The following is a 10,263-nucleotide window of genomic DNA, read 5'->3' on the forward strand; positions in this document are numbered from 1 at the left end:
GGGAAAGAGATGCGCGAAGAGAGGAGGAAGTAGAAGAAAAATGCTGGGAAAGATCTTAACAAAACGCTAGAAAATTTATTAGCTCTACCTGAGTGTTTATCGATGTTGAGTGTAAAATAATCATTAGCAGTTAAGTGTTACCGTGGGAGGAAAACGAATTTTGAGACTCGAGAAGCCCTGGGTTTTCCTCTCAGACAGGAGTTCCAAAAACGAAAAAAAGAACAAAAAAAACACCAGATAAAAGAACGAACTACTTGTAAATATTCAAAGAAATCTATGTATGTATAAAATATAAATGAAAATTATCGAAGAAACTGAAGTCAATTATTTTTCATCTAAATTAGGATACCATACTGTAGAGGAGGGCCGAAGAAACACTAATCCACTCCCAAACCTCGACGAAGAAACACAAACAAGCTACCACAATCCTGGCTATAGACACCTAAAATCCTCAAACCACCGAACACACGTCCAATTGGTTCTCATGGCATGAATATCGGTAAAAGAAGTCGAGCAAAATTACCGGTTACTCATGGAAAAGCTCGAGTAAATCACATTTATATTTCTTTTGCTATCCGTAACGTTATTTCGATTATACAACACTTCATAGGTTTTATTTCATTAGCCAGAGCGAGCCGTAACTCTCGAGGAGAGGCGAAATGAACCCGGACCCTCACGACCGAGAGTCCCGCTGACCCACTTCCGTCTTGTTTCTCGTCTCATCTCGTCGAGCCACCTACTCCTTATTTATCCCCCACCTGGTGTAATTGTGCACTCTGGTCTTCCGGCTAGTTCCCAAGAGGAGATCTGCGGTAATGAAAAACTGCTAGGGCATCCCCTCCGAGCAATGGTGGCCCTCGTAGGTCATGCAACTTCTTCTCGACACCGACATCGATTCTCTGGCATTTTAATAATTATCAGTAGCGTGACTATGGTAAGTCCACGTGCAAACGAGGTTCAGAAAATTTGGAAAATCACCACAGGGTCCAGAAACCAGGTCCATGTCCAGATCCTAAAATCACTAAAGGTATCGCCATCTTGACAGTCATGATTAATTAGCAAAGGTCGTTTTAACGTAACGATTAGACCAATCCAAGTTAATATTTCACGATTCATTTGCTATGGAATAAACTGCGAGAGTGAAAAAATCTGAATGTTTCAATTGGCTTGCAGAGACAGCAATTTCGCTGGTATTACAAGATAGAAGAGGGACAAAAGGCAGAGGGATTAGCGGTGGAATCATTAATCACAGTCACAATCGCTTCACGATAAAGAGCAACCGCTAGGTGACTCGAGCCGGAAGCTCAGTACCGTATGCACGCTGTAGTCCAGTTCACTGGTGAATCGCGTTCATAATCGCATTAATAATCCTGCTTTATTCTCTATACCATTATCCGCCACGTCTCGTCCACTGGCTCCTAAATCAAAAAATATCTCGAGGAAACCCGAAGAGACAGCGAAGAATATTATTTTCAAGATTGAATTTCAAGAACGATAGACGTCTGCGACCTTAATAGTGTCTTTAATATAATCTACCAACGTCGAATGTTTAGATCTCGTTGTAACTATAGTTTGTCAGTCCGCAAAGCGGTTACCGTCCAAACAAAATGGATTCGGTCACGAGGGTGCCGAAGACGTTGGTGGGGTATAAGATTTCGAAGGTACGGCGCTGCAGTCCGTGGCAAATTTGGTTTTGTGGGTGCATATACAGTTAATAGTCATTGTCAGGAGGACGGAACCGCACGAGGCGATTGGTTGACCCGCAGTCCGGATTCGCCCTCGGCTGACCCCGTTGTTAACTGACCCACTGACGATACTGATAGCGGGATACCGCGGCGCTCGGTTCACATCGGTCTTTCGTTCGCTCGTTCTTGCTCTATCCCTGAAATCTCGTGGAAAAATTATTCGTAATTTCCACCTGGCTCGGAACATGTCACGGACAGCGAAAAACGCGAAACCTCTGAATCCTGACGCGCATAACCGGTATCCTCGTGCGCAAAATGAAGGATCGAGCTGCGAAAATATTCGATATCCAGTTGGGAACGCGAACTGTTCTAGAGGTAGCCAATAACCCATTTAAAAGACGAACTTTTTCGCAATACAGAATAATTCTCGCCCTGCCGTCATGTAGAATCTGTTTCCAATAAAATCACGCGTCCGATGGGCTGCGAGTTTGCAGATGCAGCCTAGTTTCTCAACAATCGACCACCATCGCTAATAACGACGTCAGGGAGGCAGAAACACGAGCACGATTTCTTTGGACCGACGAAAATGCAACTCTCGTGACGCATCCGTGATCCGTGTTCACGCGTCTTTCGATCGGAGGATTACGACACGCCGCATTGTGCTGGGAACTGCTCCCGAGGCTGTCACGAGAACCAGATTGCCGTAATAATTTGATTGATATTCGCTCTCCTTCTCGCAGAAAACGCTCGGAAGATTGAGATCGGGCAACCAGTCTCTGGGTTGGCTCAGCTTCTTGTGCAGCATGGGAGGCGGAATACGTGTCAGGAATAGCACGAAAATCCTGAATTTATGACGTTGGCGGAGCAAAACAATCTCTGAATCGAGATAATTGCAAGGTTGCGAGAAGTTAAGAGATTTGGACGAATATAGAGATAGTTGAAGAAACGGAAGAGAAATGTATTAGTCGGAAAGAGGCCGAGAGGCGAGGAAAATTCGGAAAATGGAGTGACGGATGCTGGCACAAGGCAGCGCAGCGCGCGACGTTAATACGAAGCAGTAGGTCAACTCGTGTAGAACGAGGCTAGAAGCTCCTGGCAAATCCGGTGTCAATGAGATCGATTCACCCGACATCGTCGCTCCAGTTATTGACAGGGAACTGGACCGTCTAGTTCTTTCTCGATGACGCTTCTTGCATCCACTGAAACCGAGGCTATGAAGCGCGAACAGAGGATGTGTAACAATTCTTTCTGGAAAGGGTATCCAGTTGCTCGGTTCTCTCAGTCGGGTTACACTGGATAACTTCGAGGAACACTTAATATTTTTTTGTCACGACTCAAGGAGTGGTACTTGTAACACTTACTTCTTCCACTCGCTTTTTACGTTTCCGTAACTAGCCAATAATTAACTTCTTACGATCTAGGGAACCTCCTTAAAGCGTTCGCGACGATATCTCCGACATTGTATCGATGTACACGATATTTCAATTCAAAGAACGTAACTCGATAATTATGTACATATACTTGGAACGCAGTTTTCAAAGGAAACTCGTCTTCCAAGAATACTTTCCATCGGAGATCATGTAATACAACCTTCTCTACTTAGGGGATGAACGTGAGAATCGTTTCTTCGTGCAGGTCATGCTAATTTTCCTTTGCTATGTCTACATAAAACGTGCATTCGTGTGCGAAGTTTATCACGAGACGTAATATATCAATTTTCTTTTAACCAGACAGAAACAACTGTGGCTGAAGCGAAACACGGAGATTCGATACTGCAAGCCCTAGAATCGGCAGAGGGCTCGATTTTACACGGATCTTTCATGCTGGCGCACACGTGTACCAACCGTATTGCGAAAGACTTATACGGGGCACAAGGTCCGGCCATTCGCCAGTCGAATTTTTACCGATCGAAGGTTAGGTTTCGCAGTTGGGTCTGCGTACCGATCTGTGGCCCCTGCATGCCCTCTCCCTCCTTCGCCAATGTCCCCGTATCACGTCAGTACAGTCAGTTCTGCTATCACGCTGCTTTTCCTCAAACGATTCCGCTTTAATCACTCGTCCTTTCTTTTCCAGAAACTCTCATTGTCCCGCGAGATACTAATCTCTGGCAAAAGGACTGGCCGTGTTCCTCGAGCAACCTCGGCCTGAAACTGTACCACTTAACCGAACGTTCGAGTACGGTTCTTTGTCCGGAAGGTACATTTTGTTAAGAAACGGCTTCGTCTGCTTCCGAAGGATCATGGAAATCGGCGGGGTCCAGTACAGTCCCGGAGCTGTGTAATTCCCGACGACCACGAGCCGAAACTGCAAGAAAGCTGTGAAAAATCGTGTCTCGCCGCAACTTTTCATCCCGCTTTCGAGATTCCATCGAAGACCTTGCCCCTATATTTCTCGCCGTAATGACCATGCTACAGTCTACGCGATAACGCTAATGATAGCCTTCCAAGCCTTTTAACAAGTACGAGCATCACGGCCGGCAGGCCCAGCAGAAAGAAGACGTTGATTAACAAAAAGCAAAGAGAAGCAGCCGGACAAAGACACATCCCATCGCGTCCTTCTCGGCTGGAGGAACAAAGAAGTGGTCCTAGAAGCAAAGAACAGAGAACAATACTCGGTAATAGCAGCGTCCTCCGGAGGAAGAATCCTCATTGTCCCCCGAGGCAAAGCGTTGGGAAAGCCCTTATCAGAATCCGTGGCGTGGCGTGGCGTGTTATCAGGAACGACTGTACCTCAGGATCGTGAGTCAGAGCGGGCAAGAGCGACGAAGAGTGGAGGCCACTTCTCCGGGTGTCCCCTCCTGGCGGGGACACGTCGCGTTGTCGGAGGACAACGACGACGACGAAGGAGAGATCGGCAGTCAAGACCCCGGCGAAGAAGAAAAGAGAGACGAGCGGCCGTGGTGCGGCTTACCACGAGGCCGTCGCGAGCGATCAGTTTGGTCGACGTGCAGAACCGGCACGGACGTCGTCGCCGATTGTGAACCGGCAGTGAGCTACCATAGAGTACGGGACGACGAATAGAGAGCACTAGCCGGAGGATGCCTCGTCCCTTCACTGGATAACGTCACCCGATCCTCGTGTACGTTTTCAATTCGCCCTATACTCGTCCAGCGCTCGATTAATTCGTCTTCGCTTAGACTCTCGCGATCCGTTGCCTTACAATTTCTTCACGCCTCCTTCATTTTTGGTGAAAGTGCGTTCCAGGCAGATGCCGAGTTTTCGTTCACGATAGCGCTCCGGAGCTATCGAATTTGAACGATCCCGGGGACAAGCGAGTTTACGAATAGAGATTGTAAGGCACTGGGTTAAAAGACCGGATGTAACTGTTCCTCGCTTCTTACTCGAGAGATCGTTTCATTTTTTCCATTTCCTCGCTCCTCTTTTGGAAGCTCGATTTAGGAACGTTCGTCGATTTTCGCTAGCTTTATTTTTCTTCCACTTTGGTGGTCTTCAACGTCCCACTGTCGAGGGAGGTTGACCCTTGTTAGAACGAACTCCGAGGATGACCCTAGCCGTGCGTTTTAAGAACTCTCGTGGATCTTCGAAGAAATCCGGCGCAAAACGACCGTGAAGATTAAACGCTCGAGTTTCGTTTCGTTTGTTCGACTTCTCTCTGGAGAACGGTCCCTCGTTCGTCTTGGATCGGCCAAAGGCAAATTCCCCGAGCGTGAAAAAATTCCGGGACATTATTTCCTCGTTAGACACGCTCTTTTTCAGCCTGATATTTTCGACTTGCTTTTTTTTTCCCCCTTTTACCGCCGAAAAGCGGCGGTTCGTAAAAAATTGAGAAGTATCGTTCCATTAGGGACATTGTTCTTGCTTCGTGTCGTAAAATTCGCTTTAACGATCGTGCCGGGGAAGTTACCGGGTCTCGCCTTTTTCCGGTAAGGTCGCCGGTAGGAAAGCTCGCCTTATACTGCCATTAGTATAATTAACCCAGATTTTCCCGGATTTATGGTGAACGGCGTACGGGTCAGAGCCGTGCTCGCTATATTGTAGTGCCTCGTCCACGCCGTTGTTTCTTTTGCTTCTTACATTCGAGTGGTAGTGGTACAATTCACGCTGGTTAGCGTCGAATTAGGAACCAAATATCAGCGAATTAACGAGTGAAGGAAACGACGGGTAGAGGGGAGGGATCTTAAATTGCGAGTTAAAGGTCGGCAGGGAAATTGGAATTTATTCCTCGCGATTTCGAGATGTCAAATGGAAGTCTTAGGAACGACGTATTAGAGGCTAATGGCATTTGCTTAGTCACCGCGGAATAAGCTCAAGCGATTATCGAAAGGTTGTGCAGTATCGATTAAGAGTAGCGAGAACGCGCGAGATTAATTCGTGTTCTTGGCGAGTAATTACCGCCGATCGGGTCGACATATTGATGGATTACATCGGGTGAACGGGATAAACAGAGGAGTCGAGCCTGAACCTTCGATTCCTATCATCCGAACAGATAATTTCGATCAGGTCTTTAACAGTGTTGATTATCATTCGCGATCTCTCATTGTGGGTCGAAACTGGTAGAGCTAGCGGGAGAAGTTGGCGAGTAAAAATTAGTAGGAATTTGGGAAATTTTTCTCCGAGCCAACTCGTCTGGCTGGTCGTCGAAGCGATTCTAACCGTGTGCTTCGGTTCAGGAGAGACATTGAGATTTAACACGAGCGAGTATTCGAAAAGCGAGAATGTCGGAGGGCTGCACGAGCTGCAGGGGTGCGAACTATGCAGGCACCACGCTGCAGCTAAGCTCGGCTTCCGGTGGCGGGGCCGGAAGCGGGTCCTCCGGGTCTGGGAGCTCTTGCACCACCACCAGAAGAGTTCAGGTACGCGCGAAAGTGTTGTACGGATCTGGCAAGGCGATCGCGAGCTTGCAAGCACAGGAGAAAGCTGCCAGGCACTGAGAAGGTACGTATGATCGTAACGCGATCGTGACCGGTCAATCGAAATCTTGCCTTGTTCGCAAGTAACAGGCAAATATTGGAATGATCGAAAAATAATGTCTGAAAAATTCGTCGAATCTAATGTAAATTCGCGTATGCTAACTTAGCTGTGTCATCATTAGCATTAATCAGCCTCCGACACTCAATAACACCGATAACATCTCGCGTCTATTACCGATCTCGCCTGGGTCCCGAGAAATCTTCGTTAAAATTCCCAGCCAGCCAATGGAACGCGTGGAAAGAAGCAATCATCGTGAGCAAAGATTAAAGACCGACCATAGTACGAGGCAAGAATTACCATAGTATCAATCCCAGCTCCTCTCCAAATGACCATTCTAACTGGAATCGAGTACGGCGTTTCCTCCAGGCGTCCACGGGAATCGGATTCAATGCTTCTTCTTTCCATCTCTACTCGAACAGCTGTCGCCATGTAAATACGAGGAAGAGAGAGGATGCATGATATCCCAGCGGTAGATCGCGGAACAACCTGGTCGAAATCAAAGAGGTGACGCCCGGAGGGCAGCCTGAATAACAGTAAAAATCCGAGAAAAAGGTGCACGACCGGCCGATCGAGCAAAAAGCAGAAAAAAATAGCCTCCTGCATCCTTCCTCGTGGATAAGACCGGTCGATCAGCCTCCACGAGGCTTAGTACATGGTGAACCGTCCCCGAGGAGGCCACGTATCACCAAGGATACCATCTGCGCGCCTGTTGGATCCTCCAGAGAGGGTAGATTCGTGGTCTAGCTCACACTGCGCTCTCACAGACCATTCCTTGACATGCACCCCTGGGTTTTGTGAGTTTCTCCATTTTTATACCGTCTCTCTGGTTAAGGGTTTTACGAATATCAGCATAGGCTGTTGCGAGCAACAACTTTCAGATCGTATCTCATGTCATAGAGATACTCGGAAATATCCGTCTCATCGTTTCGTTACAATGCCAAATTGCGTTTTCGATTTTTGGATACCGTTTTACGCTCACTCGAGGTTTCATGGTACCTATGGGATATTTTTCGATATTGGCTCGAGGAGCAAAGGATCAGAAGTTCGGCTAACATGGAAAGTATCATTTCGTCGACTCGTATCCAGCATCTCGCAATCGATGGTCCCGTTACATCTCTCCACATTCCAAATAAAGATTTGTGTTACCTGGTCATGGCAAAACCAGCCTCGCTTTGTTGTTACTCATCTTCGAATTAATTTCCACCGACGTTGATCCATCCTCTCATCTTAGCTTCGACTCCGTGCCTGTGATAGTCGACCATTGGGTTTCATAACGTTCCCATTACCGATACCTTATGATACCATACTCGTAATTCACTCGTAATTCAATCGATCTTACAATTAATATTTTAATTCGTGAAAAATATAATTCCCTCCTTTTTCGATAAAAAATATCGTTATTTCCATACGATTAATTTCGCCCTTAATTTTCTTATTTCAAAAATAATTCTTTATACCTTCGTAGCCGATTGGGAAGTCAGAAAATCGAGAAAAACTCGTGCCTCCGATTTCAGTCTTTTTCATCAGAGGTTCCATCGAGATTTTAGTCCAGTCGATCAGAGACATGCACAAAGGGATCTCTGTTTCTGAAAAGGAAGTCCTCTCTCGGATCGGATTCAACCCCCTGGATCGGTATTCTGGTCGAGCAGTCGAGTAGAAAAACTCTGTAACGGGTATTTGCATATCACGAATGCGTGCATACGCGTCGGTGATCGATGATCCAGTTCGATTCTACCGTGACGAGAATCAGCAGTCGCGTACTACAGAGAGCACACACGGTATCGTCGATCGGGAGTCGATCGGTCTACCGCGATCGGCGCAATTAAATGCGGCTAACGCGATGGTATGCAAATGCGGTGGCCGCACGTGCTGCGACGAACGGTATTCAACGCGTGCCAGAAACAACCATTCACGTTGTGCTCTTTTGCGCGATTTATCCCGTGAGAAAGTTAATGTCACGGTCGAGAAAATGCGAAACTGACATCGTCGTGGCTCGTCCCTCGCGTTGCTAATTAAAACCGCAACAGGGTCGAGACGAACGGAGTGTAAATCGCACAGGATACCTGGAAAACCAGGATTTCTTCCGAGAAGCATGGACCAATTTTTTCAACGACTTTACGTCGAATTAGAGGGACCCAGGATGATACCTTTGCTAAATTATGGATATTCGAAGCCTATCCGGGGAAGTTCTTTGAAAATGTTTTATTTTTCTAGTAAATTCTGGAAATATTGGAATTTCGTTTTAGTATAAGGAACTTAATGTCAGTGGAAGTGTTTCATTGATCATTGTCTTTCAGGGTCCTCGCTCTTCTCTCCTCGGCTCCATCGAAGGCAGCTACGAACCATGAGACACGCGAATCAGGGTACACAGAAGCATCCTCAAACACGACGATCCAATTAACGAACGATTCTAGTAATGACAAAGGCTTGGATGTAGACCACGGTGTCTCAGAACCGATAGAAACTTTATTTATTCCGGAGGATCCGAGTGAGTACGAGCAGATTCTGCATTACGTGCGGAGAATATTCGAGCGAGTGGAGCAATCGATTAGCCCGTTCGATCGGGAGATTCCAAAGAATCTAGAAGGAAATGTAGCCGGCGATAGGACCGACGAGGATCGATTTTCGAAGCTGGAAGACCTTCGGGAGAGGAATTCGAGGCCGTCAGAGAGGGAAGAGGACGAGGAAAAATATTTGCAGAGAAATCCCGAGGGAGGAGTTTCTCCGAGGACAACCGTGGAGAATAATAGAAAGGACGAGGTAACTCCGATGGAAAGAAATAACTATGACGTTCACTATAATGGGAAAAGCGACCCCGATGAGGAGGACTTATTGGAAGTGGCTAATTTCGGGTTAGATGCCATGAAGGACTTGTACACTGTTAAGGAGCCGATGCTTTACTCCATGGGTGAGTTTTGGTGTATTTCGAGTAACTCTGCTGGTATGTAAAACACTGTAATTGTTGCAGAAAGTATAAAAATGGATGGAAATATTGGTAAGAATCTTTTGCAGAATAAAGGAAAATTTTTAGCCTAGAATTTGAGGTAACTTTGATATTAGCTGATTAATATTATCAATATTAACTGATATTAGGTGGGCTACAGATGGATTTTGGGACCCCACTCCAACATATCTGCGTAAATTGAAGATAAAAGAAGAATGAACAGTATACAGTATCTATTTTCTGCTATTTCTTCTACAACTTCAATTCTGAAGACATATTGGAACCAGCTGATTGTGCCAGGAACACAGGATGTTCATGGAGGTAGTAGACAGAGAACACAGATGTGACCAGAAGGATAGAGAATGATGGTTACTAACTCCATCTGTGTATGGTCTTCTGATATGACAAAGCCACGTGATAACGAAATCACATAAAATTAGCAGAGATATTGAACCAAGAGATTAGATAGTACAAGTGGGAGGAACGTGCTCACCAACCTGTTTTATGCGCTTCTGATACTTGGCTACTCTTTATTGGAGCTGCAGGAAAATGGTGGAGATTGTAGATTAGAAACAAGTCTGATAGGAAAAGAATAGAAATATCTGGCTACTTAATTTAATTCATAGAATTGATGTACTCTTATTACTTCTGCTTTAACGTAAACTATAATACAAAATAATAGGAGAAGACTCCTTAGACAAAT

At 46.0% G+C, this 10,263-nt stretch overlaps 1 protein-coding gene across 1 annotated transcript in view; it reads left to right on the forward strand.

Annotated features, from left to right (window-relative positions):
• The first annotated feature begins 6,360 nt into the window (after positions 1 to 6,360).
• Positions 6,361 to 10,263, forward strand: part of LOC108550153 (uncharacterized) — a 9,297-nt gene continuing 5,394 nt past the window's right edge. Inside the window, exons 1-2 of the mRNA XM_017903814.1 lie at positions 6,361 to 6,569; positions 8,914 to 9,524. Coding sequence (XP_017759303.1) covers positions 6,361 to 6,569; positions 8,914 to 9,524 — 820 coding nt within the window. The remainder of the gene's footprint in view (positions 6,570 to 8,913; positions 9,525 to 10,263) is intronic.

Source organism: Eufriesea mexicana, unplaced genomic scaffold, assembly GCF_001483705.2.
Source record: "Eufriesea mexicana isolate 0111107269 unplaced genomic scaffold, ASM148370v2 scaffold2551, whole genome shotgun sequence".
NCBI lineage: Eukaryota > Metazoa > Arthropoda > Insecta > Hymenoptera > Apidae > Eufriesea > Eufriesea mexicana.